Source organism: Centrocercus urophasianus, unplaced genomic scaffold, assembly GCF_019232065.1.
Source record: "Centrocercus urophasianus isolate 14NV4802_14NV808 unplaced genomic scaffold, USGS_Curo_1.0 seq_9, whole genome shotgun sequence".
Taxonomy (NCBI): Eukaryota; Metazoa; Chordata; class Aves; order Galliformes; family Phasianidae; genus Centrocercus; species Centrocercus urophasianus.
The window spans coordinates 37,722,770-37,746,633 of NW_024885532.1; the positions used below are offsets into that span (position 1 = coordinate 37,722,770).

General features: G+C 38.7%; 1 protein-coding gene across 1 annotated transcript in view; it reads right to left on the minus strand.

Moving 5' to 3' along the window:
• ARHGAP42 (Rho GTPase activating protein 42) overlaps positions 1 to 23,864 on the minus strand; it is a 156,533-nt gene that overhangs the window by 54,312 nt on the left and 78,357 nt on the right. The window contains exons 4-5 of the mRNA XM_042838774.1: positions 19,835 to 19,906; positions 3,232 to 3,333 (exon numbers count right to left, since the gene is read on the minus strand). Of these exons, the coding sequence (XP_042694708.1) occupies positions 3,232 to 3,333; positions 19,835 to 19,906 (174 nt within the window). The remainder of the gene's footprint in view (positions 1 to 3,231; positions 3,334 to 19,834; positions 19,907 to 23,864) is intronic.

Sequence of the window (23,864 nt, forward strand, 5' to 3'; positions counted from 1 at the left end):
TGTAAGAGAACGATTGCAGAACTTGGTCATCAACAGCATCACACATAACTAACAGTTTCTTTTGTTAAGGAAATGCTACTATCGTGATTTGGATGCAGGCTTCTTAACAATTCAAATCTACTTCCCCAGTACCATGAGCGCTATTTCAAAGCATGGGCTTCAACAATATCTTTCAAGTCATTCAGTACCAGCATTACCTTTCCATGTCTATAAAAAGCAAATCAGGAAATGGAGTAAAAATCCTAATACTATGAAACATTAATCAAACACTAAACACTGTAAGAATTGAGAGCTGTACCACAAAAGTAGCTGTCACATGCCATTTCTATAGCGCTTTCAGCTACTGTTTTCTTTCGTACTCTGTGTTAATAGCTTTAATTCACAAAAAAAATTAAATTACGAAAGTAACACTATAGATACCAACAGAACCAGTTGCTACAAGTTTGGGGCATGATCCTGACTCATACAAGTGCACTCGAGAAGCACTTGAGACAGATGTCAGCTTTCACATTTAATTTTAAAGAAATATCATTTGGTTTCAGCAATGAGCTATTCAACACAATAGTATTTAAAGACCCAATTAAGTCAATCTCTATTCTGAACAGCATTTTAGCAGACTGCACCAGTACGTATGATAACTCAAGGATATCTCAAATATGAATGGGTTCTTACATTAAGGCCATAGACACCATGACTGTACAGGTCCTAAATCATAATGCAGGCTACAAAAATAGTGAAGCATCCAGAGGGGAAGACATATGAGGGGAGGCTGAGGTCCCTTGGTATCCTCAGTCCAGAGCAGAGCAGGCTGAGGGGGGGCCTGATGGCGGCTGCAGCTCCTCACAGGGAGCAGAGGGGCAACGCTGAGCTCTGCTCTGTGTGACAGCAGTGAAAAGACAGTATTTTGAAGCCGCTTTTTGATGCTAAGGGAAAAAAAATACAAATCATCCACATGAACTGTGTAAACAGTCCTCTAGGCTTTCAAAATATCCAGCACATTTCAATTACATGAACACATGCAAACCACTCTCTAAAGACTATGTTCAAACCATCGAACTTCAGGTGCTTAATTATGGTGCTCTCACCAGCACCTGATTGAGAGATGTAAAATAACCTAAACCAGCAGAACTATGCCCTTCCTATCCCTCCACCCACCAACTCACATAACGCGATGAGGAATCAAGAAGTCAGCAATTAAAATGAGCAGTGGGCTAAAAAGAAGAAGTATTTTTGGTGTGACAATAGTCTGTGAGTCAACAGACATCGGCTTTTGGACCAGGAACTGGTGCTTGGCGTTTTATTTATGATATGGGTACGGTCAAAACATCTCTTTGGTCAACAAGGAGATCCTACAACTATCTGAAAGGAGGTTCTAGAGAGGTGGGGATTGGCCTCTTCTCCCAGATAACTAGAGGTAATTGCATTAATTTGTGCCACGGGAGAATTCAGTTGGGTATCAGGAAAAAATTTTACTGTGAAGGAGTGGTGAGGCATTGGCATAGTCTATCCAAGGAAGTGCTGGAGTCACCATCCCTGGAGGTTTTCAACAAATGTGAAGATGTGGCATAGAGGGATGTGACTGGTGGACATGATAGGGATGGGTTGATATTTGTACTAGATGATGATATTGGCCTTTTCCAACCTTGGTGATTCTATGATTCTACTGATTTCCTATGGTGTCTTCTGCATGTGGGAGCCCTGAGTTGCTGATTCAACGCACATCTTCATAAAAACGGAGACAGAAATGACAAGCTATGTCCTATGAGCTTTACAAGCAGGGTATCCAGAAAAGCAAAAGCCAACAGCCTCTGTACGAAATTTTAAATCCTGAGATGTCACTTAGGAACTCAGTGGAAAAATTTACCCTGGCTTTTCCATTAGTTTACATACTTGAGCCAAATCCATTGTTATTCTACCATAGTTTATTAGATTCAGAGTTGCTACTTTTCACTTTAGTTTCTGTTTTTAGAATGCAATCATTCTAATGTCTCAAGAGCAAAATATTTTATTTATTTAGAGTAAAGCAGTGCTTAAGTTCACTTCTCTACATTTTGGTAACCAACTGTATTTTTCTCTGGTGCTGTTTAAACTCTAACAACCTTTTCTTTATCAATACACAGAATACTTAGGAAAAGTGAAAGATACATATGCAATTCTTCAATATATGAATGGAACAATTAACCAATCCCATATAGATAGTGTCCAATATAAGCTGATGATTACATACACAGCTATGGTAATTCAGGATTATAAACATTATTAGAAATTTATAATCACTACACTTCATTTAATTCAAATTACAGAGTAACTGGTAAACATGAAAAAACCCTATATTTTGTGAGTGTATGACAGTCACACATTCTGTGAAAACTCCATCAGCAAAAGTATCCTCAGGATGAAGAGTCACCACGATATAGGTAATCCCATCAAAATAACATTAACTATTCTTGGGGAAAAGAAAAAAGAGAGATCAAATTGGCATTTTTAGTGCAATTTGACTCAAAGACAAATCATACTTATTTCTGCCACGATACAGAAAAATCCTGGAATCCTCCTACTAGTCTTCACTTCTTTCTTTCTCTCTTTCTCTCTCTCTTTCTCTCTCTCTTTTTTTCTTTCTTTCTCTCTCTCTCTCTCTCTCTCTTTCTTTCTTTCTTTCTTTTCAAAGGTAAGAATTAGGCATACAGACTCTTTAAAGCTGAAGTTGTGGATACCATTTCAAGACACGCTGCAATCTCAGAATAAGGTGAAAAAAAAAATAAAAAGAAGCATAAAAAGCATCATTACAATCATTTCAGTTTAAAATTTATGTGAAACAGAAACATAATTGCATTGAGTAATAAACCAAATAGAAAATAGAGCAATTCATTTTTTGAATTTCAAGTACTCCACATATACCTTATAATATAAAAGTCACAGTTTTATTGTACTAATACAAATCATGTATGTTGTTGCAACCAATAAACAGTAGTTTTGCAATCTAAGGTACAGAGAGTTGGACATGTAGAATATTTCCTTATTAAAATATTTAACTGTTATGAAAACCATATTAATCTCACTCAGGAATTTATATTCACACTGAGAAGAATAACGACAAGAAAACAGCACATTTCATATAAATAAAATACAGCGTGTCTGTTATCATGATCTCCATGCAGACTGGAAACGGGGTAATGGAAACCAGATAATAGATGATCATCAAGGACCCAGTCTATAATTCTTAGAACTTACATCTTGCAAATGAGATTCCTTCTTCTTTGCTGATAAATTTAAGTGCTTCTCTAGGATGGAGTAATATTTCTCACTTTCCTTGTCAAACTTTTTCTTCCCATCCTGAAAAACAAGCATTGTCAAGTAAATCATTTGATTAAGCATAACAGCTAACTTAATTAAATGAAAGAATAGATGTGAAAATATGCTTGATTATAAAACCATTTTGATCAGTTCTGAATTGAGAGTGGACTGATCCAATTAGTAAATGCTGAATTAAGCAGGACTTCTGTAATAAATAATAAACCTGCACAACAGACTGGCGCAGTTTCCCATAATGAATATATATAGGGGTATTTTGCTAAGCAGCTCTTTTCCAAGCTTAATCAATATACCCACCTGTCTCATATTGTCTTTGTGGAAGAGGTAGGTGAGTATAACTTATCCGATGATAGAAGCCTTTCATCTGCGTTTAAGACTAATACATACTTATTTTCCACTCACATTCTTAAAATATGTGGATGATGGAAAAGCACATATGCGGTTGCAAAAGGAAATTGGTCCAAAAGTCTGTTTCCAATAATTTTTTGATGTGTCTGAATATTTAAGCTTGTCCCATTTAAAACAGTTATCCCATCTTTCTTTCCTAGTCCTCTTAAGCTTTTCACCATGTGCAGACAATCCTCACATTTTCACCACGAGTCTAACGCATGATGATACAAAAGAGAGCTACTGCTGCAAGTAAATTAAGAAATACGTTGTCTTCTCTAATCTCATTTACATCATGTACTTCGAAAATTTTACATCTGATGTTCAGGGAAGTTTAAGAAAAATACACCTTTCTCTCTCTTTTTTTTTTTTTAAGTACCAAATTTCAGGAAACAGAGAGGAATTAAAGCAAATATCTGATCACTAATAATAAGAATATAATTTTGAATCATTAAAAATGTATATCCTTTAATTGAAAGCAACCCTCTGCCAGCAATTTCTACAATCTTAGGTAAGAACTAATGATTCTTCCTAGTGTTTTACAAGTTGAACATCTTGAAAAAACAAAGGTCAACGTGACCAGTCCCACTCACACATGTGCAAAAGCTATTAATGGTGAAAAATGAATTACTGGACACAGCAGTAACATCAGGTCATAATCAGAGCTGCAGTGATTCTTTACCTGACCACTTTGTCCTTAGAAGTTGTTATGAACTAAACAAACAACTACTTTGCATTTTAGGTTGGACCTGTTTTTCTTTAACATTTCATGTGAAAGTCAGGTCAGCCAGAGAAATAAGAGATAGAAGAAAAAAACTTAATGCTGTCAATGAAAACTTCTTGACTAGCTGTAACAGCAGCTCGTTACTGATTAGTTCCAGTAACTGAAGTTCACAGTGGTAACTATAAAAAAAAATCCAAAACTTTATATTCTGAAAAAAGAAACAACCCATATTTAGTGTGAAAAATACGCACAATTTAGTGTTCTTACTTCACCATAGAACTATGTTCAAATATCTTCTAAAGAAATCATAGGGAAAAGACAGAACTTGACCCAGTAAAATATTAAATAAAAAGAAATACAATAAAATTCTCCACACCATTCTATATTTCATTGCAGCTATGCAAAGGAAAAAAATATCTTGCATTTTGCCTCAGAAGGGAAAGGAAAGCATATAAATTATTCTCCAAAATCATTCCCAAAAATGTTCTGAAAAGAAAGAGAGAAGACACAAGGTGAGACTCATCAAAAGACCAGTTAGCCATGAAATCAACTTGTACAGGATCAAAATTGCAGACCAGTTCCACAGTGAGTTTTGGGGGGAATATTCAAGTCTCAGGCTCTCACAATCAAGCAAAAGTAACCTCAAAGCTTCTTCGGTCACCAACAGACACCACGCTCAGTTGATCACAGAACACAGATATGCATCTTTTGAAGAACAGCTGCAATAAGTTGCCTGCTATCTTCTGAGACAATGGTGTTTGGGTGCTGAACTAAAAATTAGTGATTCTATTCTCTAAATCCAAGTGGCACAGGCGAAAAGGCGCCATCTGAAGTGAAACAGTAACTAACTAATGAAATCAAACCATGAAAAGCCTTCCCCCAGCATGAAGACTACATCATTGAAAAAGAGGAGATGGATATTGGTTGTAGGTGATACTTCCCTACAGAGAACAGACCCTACAGATCCTCTCCTTAGAGAAGTCTGCTGTCTTCCTGGGGCTTGGATGAGGAAACTACCTAGCCTGGTATGGTCAACAGACCACAACCCCTTACTGCTTTTCTATATAGGGAGAGATGCAACATATGGATCAAGGCCTATCAAAAAATACTTCAGGGCTTTGGAATGATGGCTGAAGGAACTGAATCACAGAAACACAGATCATCTTATCTTCTCTGCCTCTTGTATTAGATAAGGACATGCAAACAAATCAAAGGATCTTATTTTTAAATACCTGGCTTTGTGGCTGTTGCCATCCCAGAACTTTGTTCTTTAGCCTGGGTTTGTGGCATCGGATGGGGTTTGCCTTTCTCAAAAAGGAAGAAGGGTTCTTGGGGGAAAGTTAGCGGAGCTCTTTGGGAGGGCTTTAAACTAAGTCTGAAGGGAGACGGAAGGGGGGATGGCGAGCCTTCCCATGATAAGGTGTGGTATGGCATGACTAGATAAGAGGGACAGTGTGCTAGCAGGGGCCTTGAAGGATCTGCTTCCTTGAGAAGCACTGGTAACGCTGCAGCACATGCAAAATCCCATGATGATGAGGCAGAGATTGCTGGGGCATTAGGAGAAGGCAATGGAGAATAACAAGGGAAATACTTAAAAGGAATTAAGGAGTTATCTTTCAAGGAAGTGACAAGACCAGCTGCCCAGCTGAAGTATCTCTACAATGCATGCAACTTGGGAAACAAACAGGAGGACCTGGAAGCTACTGTGCAACTAGAAACCCACAATACAGTTGTCATCACTGAAACCTAGTGGAATGATTTTCATGATTGGAGCATGGCTAGCAATGGCTACAAGCTGGGGGACAGGAAGGGATGGAAGGGAGGGAATATTGCTATCTACAGCAGGAAACGAATAGAATGCAAAAAGCTGTCCCTAAGGAATAATCATGAGCAAGTGAAAAGCCTATTGGTAGAGTCAGAGACCGAGGCAGCAAAGGTAGCCCTGTGATCACTGTCTACTACAGGCCATCTGATTAAGTGGAGCCTGTTGTTGGAAGCCTTCTACCTCCAACTACTGGAGGCATCTCGACTGAAAGCGCTCATCCTGCTGGGAGCCTAAAACCACCAGACAACTGCTGGAAAAGTAGCATGGCAAGCTGTAGGCAGTCCAGAGGCTCCTGGAATGCACTGAGGATAACTTTCTGAGTCAAGTAATAGGTGGCCCCACCACGGGGGCTGAATATTGGCCTGTTGCTCACCAATGCAAATGAACTGATTGGTGACATCAGGATTGAAGGCTGACTGGAAAAAAGGCAACATTGCACTCATTTTTAAGAAGGGTAAAAAGGATGACCTTGATAACTACTGGCCCGTCAGTCTCACCTCTGTGCCAGGAAAGATCATGGAGCAGATCCTCCCTGAAGTTATACTAAGGTACACAGAAGACAGGGAGGTTGATGCGGGAGAACTGGTTTGAGTTTGGAGAGTGACAGTCAATGGCTCAGTGTCTGGATGGAGATTAGTGACAGTAGTGTCCCACAGGGATCACTGCTGGGATCGACACTCTTTAGTATCTCCATCAGTGACATCGACAGTGGGGTCAAATGCACCCTCAGCAAGTTTGCTGATGACACCAAGTGAGATCCCTTATGACTCCTACATACCAATAAAAAAAACACATTTTAATGAACCAAAGTCTCTGAAAACTATTTCATAAATATTAAAAAAAAAAAAAAACAACAGACTCAGAAGCAGGTGATTCATTTTCTGGAAGAGAAGAAAACTTCAGCTCATTCCAAGAGAACTCTCTCCTCACACAGTCAGTGACTCACAAGCACACAGGCTTGTGAAGTCAGAAGTTTATCTCCTTCCAGCTCCAGCCTCTCATTTTTCAACTCTCAAAATACTCCATTACACAGAGCAGCTTCCCAAATGAGTCACTGGAGTCCTGGTCCCTCCTGTCTATGCTTGTGAGACTAGCAGTCCTGCTTTTCTGCAATCCAGGAGGTTTATGAAGTGAGTTTCCATGGGAAGCTACTGCCTTGAAGTTTAGGGAGATAGAGGACTGCCCCTGTGTGCAGATCCCATCTTGGATCAAACTTCAAGGAGCAAAGAGTGGCAGGAGAAGCAAGCTCAAGCTATCTTGTTTTTGCAAAGGCCAGCACCACCCATAACACAAAACATAATGTATGTGGCCATTGTGGAAATGCTGCTGGTGACCTCAGCACCTTGCCTCTCGCTGCCTTTCTTCCTTGTGCACCCTTCCTGCTAGTAATCCTTGTAGTACATCTCTGACCTGAAAATGTAGTGATCTTTTTGGAGAAGATGTTAGCTAAAATATATATTATAAAATAGACTTAGACAATTCAGATAATTCTAGATAATTCAGAGGGTGCTATTAAAAATAATAAAGATACACAAAAAAAGACAAATTAAAAACTGTTTCAAGTTCTGCAGACTCTAAGCACTGTATATGTCTGTCTTGGCTATATATGTATAGCTCTAAGTGCCTCAAATTTCCAAACGCTATTAGGAAAGCCCTTAACCAGTCACTGAACTGGAAGTTCAGCTTCTAACACGTGAGGAAGTTTCACTAACATCCAATATTCCCTTGACAGAGCCAAGTTGTACACTGCTGGATTCAGATTTACTTCTTGTTTTTACTTTCTCCTTAGATTTCCAGGATAGCTTCATTTGGAAAATGATCAAACAATCTCCAAAAGGTGAAAATTATCTTTCATGAAATAAATTTTGCTCAACTGTAAATTTTCCAGTTAGAAGTCTAACTCAAGAGACATTCTTCAATCACTCTTACTTTACAAAAATCTACAGATGTGAAAAGATCAGACGTAAATTATCAATAAGGTGATTCAATTGAGTCCTGTTTGCTTCTTGTATTCAGAAAGATTTGGATCCCATGCTGTAAGCAGTCTAGGCATACAACTAATCACTGGCATTATTTCCACAAATTTTAACCACAACTTGCATTTTTGTATGTGAAGCGAAAAGAGATACTATATTTTGACTTCACTTTTCCAGTGGGAATGTCAAATTTCTTTTTTTTTAACAGACTAAGTTTGCCATTACTCTGTGTCCAGTATTGTGTCAAAACTTTTGTATTTATCACTAACATTGTTACAGAAACTATTCGTCCCTATTTTTCATAAAGCTGTTGCCATCCTTGCCTTTTCTTTCAATTTATTCTAGTTGCAATGGTTTTTGTGCTAGCATATCCTGGTTAATCTTACATTTGTTCCCAGATAAAGTATTTTTACTGTCTTTGTCCCAGTTAGCTTTAGAATGTGAATATTTAAACTGTAAAGAAACCCTGCACATTTTGTTCTGGCTCATTTTCAATAGCAGTGTCTTTGTGTAACCATTAAATAAATGTATTTTGTAAGAGTTGATTTTAAAGGATAAAAAAAAAAAGAAATGAAAGGAGAAAACATCACAAAGAAACCATTTGGAGAAAAAAACTCAGTGAGCATCTCTTGCTTAGCTAGAAAACAAGCAAACATGAAACACAGATGTAACATTTTTTTTTTCTTTTCCTACCCCCAGTTGGTCCATGCTACTCAGCATCTCAAGTCATGATACAGAAACTGCAGGAAACAGTGCAGCAGTGTCATCAGTAGACAGAATTGATAGATTTGCCAGTGAAACAAACTGAAGCCATAATGAGTTCAGCTCAATTCAGTAAAGCCTTGTTCCTTTTCTTTTTGACAAGAACTACAAAAAGGTCAATAATATGGAACACTGGGGATGGCTTGCTGCTTGGATATTAGACTTCAAATCTGTTTTTTCATTGCCTTACAAAGAAAAATTCAGTGTCTTACTACGAAGCTACTGGTATTTGGTTGGAGTTGGGGATTCTGGGGATCATCTCTTCATTGTAAACAAGGCAAAAAAAAGAAGAACGATGGAATGCAAACTGAAGTAAAACAAACCTTCAAAAGTTTGATAGAAGTTTAGATCGTATGGATTTCATGGGGATGTGAGGTTCAAGTCTTAAATGTATGAGAAGAAAATTATATTATCTTTATTTTCTATTGTCTTAGGTCTTCCTTAGAAAGTTCATGGACGATGAAAGTTGTATGGTGTTTTTTAAATAAAATAGTAATTATCTAAGAACACAAACTGCATTTGGATAGATGCCCAGTGGTAGGATTTCTTTTTGAAATAGATTTTGGTTTGCTATGAGAATATTCAGAAAGCCAACATAAGGCCAAAAGTAGTAGTAAAAAGGGAACTCAAAACTTTTTCCCTCCTGCTCTTCTTCACAACTAGAACGAGGGTGCAGGTCTTCTCCAAGGCTCAGAGAAAGCTACAAGGTTACAGGACTTCCACGTACGTATTTGCAGATAGTATGAAGTGAAACAAAACCACATCATAAAGAAGCAATTTCTTTATAATATGAAATAGGGTTAACACAACCATAAGTCTTGACTTACGTTACTCCTAACTGCTACTGAAAAATCTTTCAAACTGAAGCCAATTTCATCATGTAAAAAATTAAATTATCCAGAAACTATAAATCTTTCGATCAAGTCTTTACTGAAAAATAACCACATGCAAACTATGAAAATGCAGAAAGCAATATGGTGTGTAAGAAACAAATAATTGTAATGAAAATAACATATTGCCACTGTGAAAAATAATACAGCAATAAACGGGAAATACAGGAGTGTTCAGAAGAAGCACTAAAGCTACTAAGATAGCTATTAAAAACCGGCAGTTTAAAAAATAACCTCATTTCATATCAGGTACGAGATGCATAGAACTACCAATGTATTTTAAACAGTCCAAAACTAATCTAAGCTTAGGATGGAGCTCACATCCATGCAAAACACTGAATAACCCTGCAAGAGATAATTAATTTTCAGGTTCATGAAGTTCTGAAGAAGATTTTCCTTTTGTGCTGTCTTCTGTAAAGACAGATCCAACTGTCAGGTAGTTTTCAAAGTTTTTTTCTGGAAGTGGAGAATCTTACAGACATTTTGTAATACTCTAATTATACCAGATGTGTGCATACAGAATGTCCTTATGGTGAAACTAAAAGAAGAAAAAAAGAAGAAAAATTTCACTAGTTTGATGAAATCTGTAATTCTTTTGAAACTATGAAGCAGCTATGATTAAGTGAGCAAATACAAGCAGTTGGCCTTGTGTTTATAAGAAGCTATTTGTTTCTCCCCAGAAAGATGTCTCTTGAAATGGAAAAACAATATTCTAAGTTCCCAGTACTGCTGTCAAAAGACATGCAAACCTGCCAATGCTGGCAGGTCGCAAAGCAGGACACGTTAGACTCCCTATTATTAAGCTGCAGATTTGCCGTGAGTTTATTTGGCGTTTATCTATTCCAGAAGTAGTTGCTAGATGTCTGGGAATCTGTTAAATTCCTGCCCAAACAGCAGGACTGGTAAGTCTACACACGTAATCCAGTTTTATTGTTTTTACTGTCTACTAACTAGAAAGCATTTTGGTGGAGTATCATACTATTATTCAGTATGTTACTGAATGCTGTACAAAGACTCCTGGAACAGCAGAAAGTCATTTTTAAAACTCTTAAGCGTGTTTAAAACACTTTTCTGAAGTTGAAAATGCTTTAGTGTAACAGCAAGAGGGTCTCCCATTCCTAGCCAAAAGCTAGTGACCTTACATGATTTTAAAGTTACCAAAGCTGTTTAGGAATTCAGAAAAAAAAAAACTTGAAGTAACTCTGTACACTTTATAAAAAATTGTATGGTATAAGCTGTTAGTGTTATAAGGAATACAGTTATTTTTAAAGAAATCAATACCACTATATATGCTGATTAGAAATTACACCAAACAATACAACTTCCGTGATAAGAAGGAAAGAAGCCAGCTTAGATTTGAGACATATTAATCTTCAGAAATAAAAAACAATCAGTAATAATGCATTTTCTGATCTGGAATATTCAAAATGGCACCTACTCAAAGAAAGCTGTTGCCATAAATGCTTACAAGATCAGACCTGAAAGGGGATCTCTGCCCAAGTAGAAAGCAGTAGCATTTTCTTTCTCATCATCCAGTTCAGATATGGAACATAAAGAGTTTCCAAGAGTCATTAAAATCATACATCACCTTTTTTGTTTCTGCTTCATTCACATACACAGAAAATTCAACTCAGATAAGCTCACTGGCTTGAAGTGCCACAAATGTGAGGGAAAGAGGAAAAGAATAAATTTACAGTGGCCAATACTCAAGGGATCTGGTCTCAATCCCAAGGAACAGGCAGCTCCAATTTTGTTCTGACTTACCACTTTAACACAGGTCTAAGCAAGGTGAAACCTCCCTGCTTCAGCAAGGTGTAAACAGCTAGACATCAGCCCTTCAAGTTCAGTCATCATACAACCCTATCATCCAATGCTGTGTCAATCTCTAGTTCTTCTTGCCTTACTTGGCATGCTAGATTACCACACAAACAAAGTGCCTTGACGCACTTGTATTGCCTTTAATCTAGAAAAAGTATAAAGAGACCATTTCACCTTCAAAAAGACAGCAAAGAATGCAGTGTTACACAGATAAATGGATTATGAAAGATTACTTTACAACGTCACATATTGCTTTACTTTAACAGCAGAAGATAAAAATATATTTTTCTGAAGTAGTTATTTCTGTTTTTAAATACTCTTTGGGATTTCTCATGTTTGTGTCAAGTGATCTGCCAACATCCCTGACCTTCAGGAAGCAGCGCACATTCAACCCTGCTTGCCTTCCCATGACACCACGTCACTGCGACGTGAACGCAGCTCTTATCTGAGGAGAACCAGAGACGTGTTATGAGAAAATTATGGAAAAAAAAAAAAAAAAAAAAAAAGGAAACAGTCTGGGGTTAATGTCAAAAGTGATTTTGTTTTGTTTTAAAAGCAGCTATTTTGAGACTCTCTTGCAACACTGATAAAGAAACACAAACTCTCACTTCGGGGGGAAAAGCCAACCCTCCCCAGCGCCAAAGTTAAATTCGGCCAGTGTGCTCAGCTTATTTTGCAGGGAGGGACAATCTCTTCACCTCAGCATCCATCTGGAGCGACCCTCTCTTGGCCAGCTTGACAGGCACAAATTGTTCTGTGGTGGTTATCAATGATCTGCATTGTGGGACTGAGTGCATCATCAGCAAGTTTGCTGATGACACTAAGCTGAGTAGTACAGTTGACACAGTTGAAGGAAGGGATGCCACCCAAGGGGACCTGGACAAGCTCGAGAAGTGGGTCCATGTGAATCTAATGTGATTCAACAAGGCCAAACGCAAGGTGTTGCCCTTGGGTTGGAACAATCCCTGCTATGATTACAAACTGGGAAAAGTACTCATTGAGAGACAGACGCTATGATTCCAAGATTCAAAATAATAAAGCTATTTTATCTGGCAGAAAGATTCGTTGGACCTCCCATATCTCCATCAATAGACATTTAAGACTCAGATAATTATGCCCACTTTTCCAGCCGCTATTACTATTACACTTTGGAGTGTATCTATTTTATATTCACTGTGTGAAGAGAGGAATTGCTACAAATAGTAAGAGACTGCATGTTTGCGAATGCCCAGAGCTCTGCAGATCCTACTCCACAGAGAGAACAAAACCCTGGAAAATAAAAAACAACAGAAAAACATGCAGCATGGAGGGAAATCCATGGCAACACACCCAAGTGTATCAATAAAATGAGTTTCCATTTAGAACGTGAAACATTATTCTACCATATGTGTGCAGCAATGATCCATAGACTCTACTTCATCTGTCTAATGCCCAAACATAATAGAAGTATCTTTATGCTATTATCCTTAAAAATCCACAGAAGGAAGTGAAAAAAGAAATCTTCATTCTCCCTAAGATTGCTGCAAAAAACCCCACAGTTTATTACAGAATTAGATCAACAGATTAATTGAGTCCTGTCCTGCTCCAGGCCATGGGCAGTAGGACATGGACAAGAGGACACTTCCTTTACACTTTCCTCAGGACTCTTGAGGGCTCTCATTTGCAATCCAAACTTGAGACCTGTTTTTCCTCCTTAACCTTAAGAGGTGTAGAATGTCATCCCTCCCTACTGCGCACACTTCCCAGCTAGGAGCAAGGGAAGAAAGGACATAACAGATGAGCCTAGCCAAAATATCCTACTGAGATCGAGAACATTTTATTTTATTTTTTAATTGAAAACATTTGCCAAATCCTTCCTGCATCTAAGCACTGATTAAGGGGTTTGGTTCTCCTGTGAACTGGAAATTAAGTCTGGAGGCAGTAAAAGATGCCTTTGCTTGTACTCTTAATCGCTGCACAGGAGGAGTGCAACAGGATTTTAGCAGCTGTGTGGGGTCAGGATGCAACCTCCCTGAATCCTTCAATGTGACACTGATTATTGTGGGCTGATTTAAATTAGCAAGGAAACTGCCTTAATTTAATTAGAAAACTTGCATATTTGCTTACGTGTTTATGTTCTCTTGCTATCTTTCAAAAGAAGGGGTGATGTAGGCTACCTACATTTACTTTTTTTCATGAAATCATAAACAGAATTATAGAATTATCTATGTTGGAAAAGATCTTCAAGGTCATCAAGTCCAATCATCAACTTGAACTATCAAGTCACATCACTAAACCATGTACCTTACTGCCAGGGCAAAAACATCCATTACACACTTCCAGGGATGGGGACTCTACTACTTCCCTGGGCATCCTGTTCCAATGCTTGACCACCCCTTCTGTGAAAAAATTCTTCCTGATATCCAATCTAAACTTCCCTTGTGGCAACTTGAGGTCATTTCCTCACATTCTATCACTTTTCACCAAAAAGAAGAGAACAACTCTCATCTCACCATAATCTTCTTTCAGGTAATTGTAGAAAATGATGAGGTCTCCCCTCAGCCTTCCCTTCTCCAGGATAAACAGCCTCAATTTACTCAACTATTCCTCATAACTCTTATTTTCTAGTTTTGTTTTACTGATCATACATTTTTTAAATCAGTTATTCTTTTTGCAAGTTAAAACACACTGCATATTTCCTTAACTTCACTGATTAATACATTTATTTTAAGTCTTAATTTGTAAATGCTATGGCAGAATATGTGAAATTAAATCAACCTGCTATAGTTAATAGGAAATTTATTTTTCCCAAATTTAAATCTGTCTGCTTCTGGTTGGAAATCAGAATTTTTTTTAAGTGAAAAAATAAAAAAGTACACCTTCAGAAATTGTTTTTGGTCAACCAGTCACACTTTTTAAGAGAAAATTTTTAATATTTTTAAGAGAAAATGAATTCTACTGAATGCATTCTAAGAAAACTTGTTGCATGCTGCAACCATTTAGCATCCTCAGTTCCTCTTGCTGACTGATCTCATCTTCCACTTTGTTCTCAATCTGGTAGTTCTCCTTTATTTTGGCAATACCCCAGACTCAAAGCAACCCCAAGCACAACTGGATTTGGTACATGGCCATTACTGAAAGTAAAACAAAAGCCCTCTCTCAAGTTGTCCCTTGGGATCTTCTAATTAGTAACTTCATTCTCACCAGACAGTCTTCCCCACAAACAAGACTCACTGCCTTTCCTCAATTAGCCAGTTCCTTTCACATATCATGTTTCTTATACTAATCCCTATCAAAGCTAAATTGTCTCAGGCAGTGTGCTTTAAGTGTCCTGCTGAAACGGAGAGAGGTTTAATCCACTCAATTTCCTTGCCTGCAGAATCAGTTACTTTATCAAAAAGGATATCAGGTAACTCTGGCACATTTTTGGAAATCTGAGTTGCATTTGAACTCTAAACAGTTGGCCATCAGTCCTCCTGGCCTGGGCTGTTCCTGCTTCCTCCCCAGCCTCCTTCCCTCTCCAGTTCTGATTGACAGTAAAATGCTCCAAAACTAGGGGACACAAGCACCAGATCATGAGCCGCAGATGCAGATGCAGCTTGTAATGAAACACATTCTGCCTTACCCGCTGGAGCAAGGTCATTTGTTTTTCACTGTGAAAGGGGCGCTGGGACTTCCAACAATTGCTATCATTTGATTAGGTATCAAGGAAAACAGTTCACTGAATGGTCATTCTGGCATAACTCAGATCTTTAGCTAGAACTCTGTTTTCAGAGCTCTTTGACGAGCTTAAATATATATGTATCTTTTATGTTATGCTCCTCAGCTTTGAGACCATACAAGTAACAAGCAGTGGCTGCACACCTACATCATGGGAGCACAGAGGCAAACACAGATGCAAGAAAATTAATCCAGCAACAAACATGGACTTGTTTCCCAAGTAGAAAGGAATTCACAGCTTTGAATGAATGAATGAATGAAAGTAAATAATAATAAAAAAAAATAACCCTTTGGGCCAAAATAAATAACTTTATGAAACAAACAGATGGAACTGTTATGAAGAAACAAAATGCTTCTTTTAAGTCTTAAAAACAAAATTGCTTCTGTTTCCTTTGATCTGATTTAAGTTACTCTGAAGGTCAACAAACATAGGAAGAAATATTGCTAAATACTGTACTGGATGAATAAAAAGAGCCATGAAAGTTTGGCTTTATTGCACACAGCCCATCACACAATGATCTCACCACCGTTACCAGCTGGGGACTTGCAGACCACATTTACCAAAAAAGGCCAAGTGCTTCATGCTTGAAATCTTTTCCCAGTTAGCTCACCGGGCTTTTGCTAGGATTTGTACAATAATTGCAGAGGTCATTTTTTTTTTCATGCTCAGATGGAGTAAATCAACAGGCTATCCAATGCAAAGCCGCGTTTGTGTAGTCTCTGGAGACAACTCAGCTCTACTTAAACTGAGTGTGTACAGAAAAGGAAGAACTGAAATATGTGCAATAAAAACAGAGGAGCAAGTAGTATAAATCCAGAAGAGCAAGTAATGCAGATTTGTATATTGTTAGTTTGATTATAAGTACCAATGTTTAACAGGAAGCGCTTCCCAGATTTGCTGTGTACCTTCAGCTTTTTGAAGTGTGCATGAATAATTGGTCTTTAATGCTATTCTTGTAGATTCTAAAACACTTGAACTTTGTACTCTAAGTTTATGTTGTCCTTGTATTTGAAGTATAGCTTTGTAATGTCAACAGGATATATTTTATCCTCCATATTCTCTGATTTCTGCAATCATATGTTTCACCTAAACTTGTTGTAGTTTTGAAAAAAAGAATATAAGATTTTCATTCTTCATATTAAACATGACATTTACAGTAGCAAAATCTTCCAAAGTTATTTTTTTATTATTATAACGTGGTGATCATCTTAACGAAAAATGTCATTATTTAATATCTTTTGTGTGTGCACGTATGTGGTGGGGCAGCAAGGGAGAACAGCTTGTTTTTCTCTCCAGCTGAGCCTTGCCTAGTATTTCAGAAAGAAAAAAGCTGAGAAAGTCTTCTTCTAAAGCACTCCATCTCCTCACATTCCCTTTACCAAAACATGAAACTGATACCTAGCAACATTGCCTATTACACATTTTAGTATGATAGCTAACAATTCTTTGCTTTAGAAGAAGTTGTGAAACACAGCTTAACAAAGTACAGAAATGAATAATTTCAAAGCTCAGTTAGAAGAAAAATAAATAATGCAACTATTGCTTATAAAATATGCTCTTAAAATGGAAGGCTGATTATGAAGACCAACTGCTTGCATCTCTAACTGCTGAAATTCCATTTCAAAGTTGGATAGAATTAATCCTATTGTTCTGTGCCAAATCTCTAAAACGTCAGTCCATGAAGTGGTACAATGCAAATTACTTCTGAATTCGCTACTCATAAAAGATTTAATGCTGGGGTTTTTTAAAGAGGAGAGAGATGGCAAAGAAATAGAAGTGTATTTGTGTTTCACTGTACAATTCTACACTGTTTTAAGTTAATAGCGGGAAAAAGCAAGCTCAAACATGGTATTATAGAACAGAAAGTAACACGTGTTTAGAGAAGATGCATTTGCAGAAGATCTCAAATAAAAAATGACATTCTTAGTGTTCTGTGAAACCTGGTGTAGAAATCCAAATAACAAAAACACATTCAAGTTTCTTGTTTGCTATCAAGTCAAATCACGCCAGAGGACTTCAAAGAGTTGAATCTCTGCACAAGCCTTCACAACTGCAGATACATAAATGGCAGCCTAAAGTCGTCCTGTATCTACACAAGTTCATTAATTCTCAAGGCTTTAACCAAGTGAACAGCAACAGAGGTAAGTACTCTGATTGTGTTCTCTATTTCACTAAAAACGAATTTCAAAAAAATACCTAAATATCTCCTATATTTCAAACTGGTCTTGTTACTTCTATATTGCATGTTTCTATTTCTTTGGAGAAATTTCTATTTTTCTATAAAGTCAGTTCAGAGGGATATGTATGAAACTGAGATATGAAACTGACGAGGGATAATGACTTCAGGTTGAGCCAAGGGAGGTTCAGGTTGAATATAAGCAAAAATTTCTCCTCTGAAAAACTGGTAATGCATTGAAACAGGCTGCCCAGGGGAACGGTGGAGTCATCATCCACAGAGGCGTTCAAGAAATGCAGAGGGAGTGGAGCTGAGGGACATGATTTAGTAAGCATGCTGGTGATGGACTGACGGTTAGATTATACGATCCTAGCAGACTTTTCCAACCTTAATGATTCTATTTATGGGTGGCCTGAATCTCTCACTTTTTAACTTGAAAATTGAGTTCCATGAGCAGTGAATGCAAATAGTTTGACATTTTATAAAACAGTGAGCTGTAAGAGGTCTCTATATGGGACCTCTTACAGTTAAGTCAATATCCTACAGTGCACACATAGCATTTCATAATAAAATGCATTAGGCATGGGAAAGAGAGAGAGTAGCAGATCCCAGATCCCCTGCACACATTCAGCACACTGTTGTGTGACCACTGACAAATCAAACTGTTTCCCCAAATATTATAAAATGGTTACATGTCCATCCTTTTCCTGGAGTGGATATAGCGAGGAGAAATTAGCCCTTGTGATAAACTGAATAGAGAGGGCTTGGTGTGTTCAGCAGTGCTCTGGAACTAACGTTGAACAACTGCTGATTCAAAAAACAAAGGAGTCATCTTCAATTAGACCATTAAAATATTCTGATATCTCCGGAGTGATACAATCTAAGGAGACAGAATTGTCTTATATATATTTCTGCATTATATGATCTGCCTACAGATCTTCTTTCTGATGTACCGGGACCAGCAACAGCACAGCAGGTTAAGCTTCAAACAGAGTTCTCAGCAGAGAAGAATGATATCCCTTAAGCTGTAGAAATACAAAATGAAATGGCAGCACAAAGACCTGAATAACTATAGCCTCCTGAGAACTAAAAATAGTTCTGTGCTGTGATTACATTTTGATTTGTGCAGCACAGAAAACAAACTCCCACCCCTGCATCTTACAGCAGCAGGGTGGGACAAGAAAAGAATGCTGTTGTACACAAAAACATATCAAGTGAGAAGTTAATACCCATCAATTTCAGAGAAAGATGACCTCAGGTTCACTGCAAAAATTCATCTCCAACATTTACTTAGTTCCTGTGTGGAAGCAGTTTCATCTGTTTTCCACACATTCCCATCAGCAGTATCAGCAGTACAAAAAGCATAAGTCCCAATCTCTCCAACATCTATGCTCTCCCTCTGAGGCTGCTTTAGCACAGCACAGACACAACCTGAGCTACAGTATCAAAGATTTCCCTTTAAGCTTACAGATGGAAAGCTTCCCATAAAATTTTATGAGTGATCCAAAATGCTTCAGAACTAGCATATTTGTGTAGACAGAATGAAAGGCTTTAGCTGTATCTCTAATTGACTATCACAGACTTTATGCACCTCCGTGATCAACGTGGTCACAGGAAAACACTTAAAAATCCAGGATCAGACTGAAAATAGCTCTTCCAGTCTAAGTTAATTTAGACATCATTTTCCCCAGTAATGTCTGATTTTCTGACTACCCTCACAGAGGCAGTCAGCACACTAACACACATGTAAGAATTGGCTCAAATCACCAACTGCAGCACTTTCACCAGGGCAAAATCTCTGGGCAATATACAGATAGCAGTCACCACGCCGCATCAGTTGCGTGAGGTGCAGAAGGAAGTCAGATGCAAACAGTATGCCTACAGCACAGAGATTTCTCTTGGTTGTCACACAACATCCACTGCAGAGTCACTGCAGCCATGGTAAATGTTTGAATCCTCGTGCGCTTCTGTGATACTCAAGATGCAGCGTAACCCAAATGCAGACATCAAAAAAGAAATGCAACTTCAGATGGTAAGAATGTGCAGTATTCACAAAAAAGCTGAACCTTTTACATGTGCTCAGTCTTTAACTCCAAATCTCAATTACCTCCTTCTCTGAAGTAACTAATTCCATCTAACTTACTAGAGATTATGAGGATGGCATAAAATGCATTTGAATACATATGCCTGCTTTCAATCCAGCTTTCAAAATTTATTCATAAATAAACAGGAAATGAAAAAGAATTATTTCAACAACCACTTACTTTTGCTGCTCCTATTTGTTCTTTACGGAACTTCTCCAGTGGTGCTATGAGCACATCATTCGCATTCTGGATCTGAAAAGTTAAACACAAAGCGTATCTATTCAATATACAGCATTTGCAGAAATTGGAATCACTCTATTTCCGCCAATGTACACGATGGGAAAATCCATGTCCACAACATGCTGGTAACAGCATATGGATAGAGTTTAAATAATGTTAACTTCTTTGCATAAAACTTAATGCATATGTGCTCACTGGTCTGTTATGTTACATTTTATTGAACAACTAAAGCGATTGTGGAATCTTGGAAGCTTAATTTTAGGAAAGTCAATTTCCAGCTCCTGAAGGGGTTAGTCAACAGAACGCCCTGGGAATCTGCCCTCAGGGACAAGAAATTGGCAGGGAGATGGCAGATCTTGAAGGAAGCTTTCCTTAGGATACAAGAGCACTTTATCTCTTTATCTCATGGTGCAGGAAGTCAGGAAAGGAAGGCCAGAGACCAGCATGGCTGAACTGGGACTTGCTGGTTAAACTGGACAGCAAGAAGAAAATGCACAGGCAGTGGAAGCAGGGACAGGTAAGCTGAAAGAAGTATATGCTATGCTGTGCAGGCATGGGGTCAGGAAGGCCAACTGAAACTGGACTTGCAAGGGGTGCAAAGAAGAGTAAGAAAGGCTTCTACAGCTACATCAGCAGGAAAAGGAAAGCCCAAGAGAGTGTACCCTCCCTAGTGAGAAACAAAGGCAAGCTAGTAACAGTAGGCAAGGAGAAGGCTGAGGTATTCGACAATGTTTTGCTTCAGTCTTCACCAGTGACTGCTCTACACACAGCCCCTGAGTGAATGGTTCAGAAGGTGGGAACTGGATGAGCATTGCTCCTCCTGCTGTAAGCAAAGATGAGGTTCGCAACAGCCTGAGGAGCTTGAACATCCATACATCTATGGGTTCCAATGAGATTCATCACAGAATCTTGAGGGAACTAGCTGATGTAGTCATTAAGCTACTCTCAATGATATTTGAAGTGTCATAGTGCTCAAATGAAGACCCTGGTTACTGGAAAAAAGGTGATGTAGCACCCATTTTTAAGAAGGACAGAACAAGATCACCCTAGGGATTACCGATGTCAGCCTCATCTTAGCGTCAGAGGAGATCATGCAGCACATCCTCCTGGAAGCTGTGCTAAGGCATGGAGACAGAGAAGTGGTATGGGATAACCAGCACAGCTTCACCAAGGGCAGGTCCTGCTCGATCAATCTTGTCGCTTTTTATGATAATGTAACTGTGTAAGTGGACACGGGAAGAACCACTGATGTCATCTATCTGCATATCAGTAAGACCTTGGACATTGTCCCCCACAGCATCCTTCTCCCCAAGTTAGAAATATATGGATGTGATGAGTGGACTGTTTGATGGATGAAGAACTGGTTGCAAGTTTGTACTCAGAGAGTGGTGGTCAATGATTCAGTGTCCAGATGGAGATCAGTGATGAGTGGCATCTCAGTGCTGGAACCAATACTCTTTAATATCTACATCAAAGACATTGATAGTGGGGTTGAATGCACCTCAGCAAGTTTGCTGATGACACCAAGCTGTGGGGTGAGGTTGATACACCTAAGGGACAGAATGCCATCCAGAGGGACCCAGATAAACTTGAGCAGTGGGCCCCAGTGAACCTCCTGGGGTTCAACAAATCCAAGAGTAATGTCTTGCACCTGGGTCATGGTAACCCCTATTACTGAGATGGGGATGAAAGGATGGATCACAGCCCTGCCACAAATGATTTCAAGGTGCTGGTAAATAGGAAACTGGACAGGAGCCAGAAATGTACCTTCACAGCCCAGAAAGCCAACCCTATTCTGGGCTGAATCAAACACAGCATGGTCAGAAGGTCGAGGGAGTTGATCCTGCCCCTCTACTCTGTGCTGGTGAGACTCACCTGGAGTACTGTGTCCAAATGTGGAGTCCACAGTACAGGAGAATTCTGGGCCTGCTAGAGCATGTCCAGGGGAGGGCCACCAATATAATCCCAGGGCTGGAACACCTCTCCCATAAGGACAGGCTGAGAAAGCTGGGTCTGTTCAACCTGGGGAAGGCTCCAGGGAGAGCTGAGCCTTTCAGTATCTAAGGGGAGGCTATAAGAAAGAAGGGACTCTTTAGCAGGGTCTATTGTAATAGGAGAAGGGGAAATGGTTTCAAACTAAGAGAGGGGAGATTTAGACTGAATATAAGGAAGAAGTTTTTTACAAAAAGGGCGGTGAGGCACTGGAACAGATTGCCCAGAAAGGTGGATTCCCCATCCCTGGAGACATTCAAGGTCAGGCTGGACAGGGCACTGAGCAACCTGATCTAGCTGTAGATGTCCCTGTTCACTGCATGGGAGTTGAACTATATGATCTTTAAAGTTCCTTTCCAACTTGAAAGATTCTATGATGCTGAGATGAATTGTAATGAATGATGTAATACATATAACTGCAACATATAAAAGGGTTTCCCAGTATTTTACTTCCACTTCTTGCATCTTGCCTAAAATCAGAAAATGAAAACTTCCAGGAACATGTTTTGGCAGAGCAGAGAAGACAAACATAATAGGAATGACACTATTTCCCAAAAAAGCTTATGTTTACACAACATGAAGTTTTGACAGCTGAATCTTTTCAGTTATCTCTTTGGATTATATATATTTATCCTGAGCAGAAGAGAGTAGCTCAGATAGCTCTAAAAAGAAAAGTGGACATTAAGAATACTCCAGATTGGATACCTTTACTTTCTAGTTTTTAAATTAAGATGTCCAGCAGCTATTTTTATCGCTTTAACATGAACCAGAATTACTCATGAATCACAATTTTCCCCTCAGCTTTTGCGTATTCAGTGTAAATCTGGGAACTCCTCTCTGATGATCACCCACAGCCCTGACCACCTTAAATGGCTCCTGGCTGTATGGGCAGGCCTTGCACAGGTAGTACAATCCCAATATCAGACACTGTGCCCCTAAACCAAATATGTAGCTTGACTCAACTCGTGCCTTTTCAGAACTGATTTTACCAGAGAAAAATCAGAAGAAACATTACATGCAATCCAGACTTTGGGACTATGAGACACTTGAGTCACACAGCATTAGACTCTCCCTACAAAGGGTATCTTCACCTTCATTTCCTTCTTAAAATAATTTTCCACCCTTTTACTATTGTATTGATGATAACAAAAATTTATATGTATCATTACTATCCACATTTTCTTCTATGAACACAATTTTTCTACCTTTCAGGAATAATAATTCTCTTTTTTACTCTGGCTTCATAGACAAAGAACCAGATCTCCCCAAAAATGCCTCGTTCTGTACAAGCACACATGCATCCTGAATACTGCCACCACAGGAGACATAAAGCACAATAAAACACACGACAACATTCCATAGTACTAACTTCAGGCTTTGTGCAGGACCACCTCTTTTGCTCCTCACCCATCCAGTCCTCACCACACTCCTCACATTCCATGTTGGGCTCTGGCACATCTAAAGGTCTGGGCAAAGTTAATCTATGTGTGTCTAAGCCAAATGCAAATGAATAAAGCTCTTGGAACTCTTCCAATAATTGATAAGTTTTACTGTCATTACAGCAGGAAAACCTTCCAAAGGGCTGCAAAAATAAACATACAGAACAAAACCATCGAAACACATTTTCTCTCCTCCCAAATGTAAAGCTGCAATTTGGAAGATCACAGAATCACAGAGCTTTGGAAGTCAGGACTTCCTGACATCCTGAAGTAACTAAACCCAAGAAAGTGCAGGCAAGTCTCTGCAGGTAGTCTGTGCATGTCTGACGATGCAGTGATTAAAATGGGCTATGTTGAAATTAAAACTCAGGCACTAGGGATAAGGAGCAAGATGGCTTAAGTGAGTTTTTGCTATACTCAACATGTTCCATTGGTCTGACTGGAACAAACTGTAAGGCTATATCATTCTCCAAGTTGACGTTTCCCAAAAATATACAGACTCACAGCCAACATCTATCTATCTGAGGTATCAACACTTT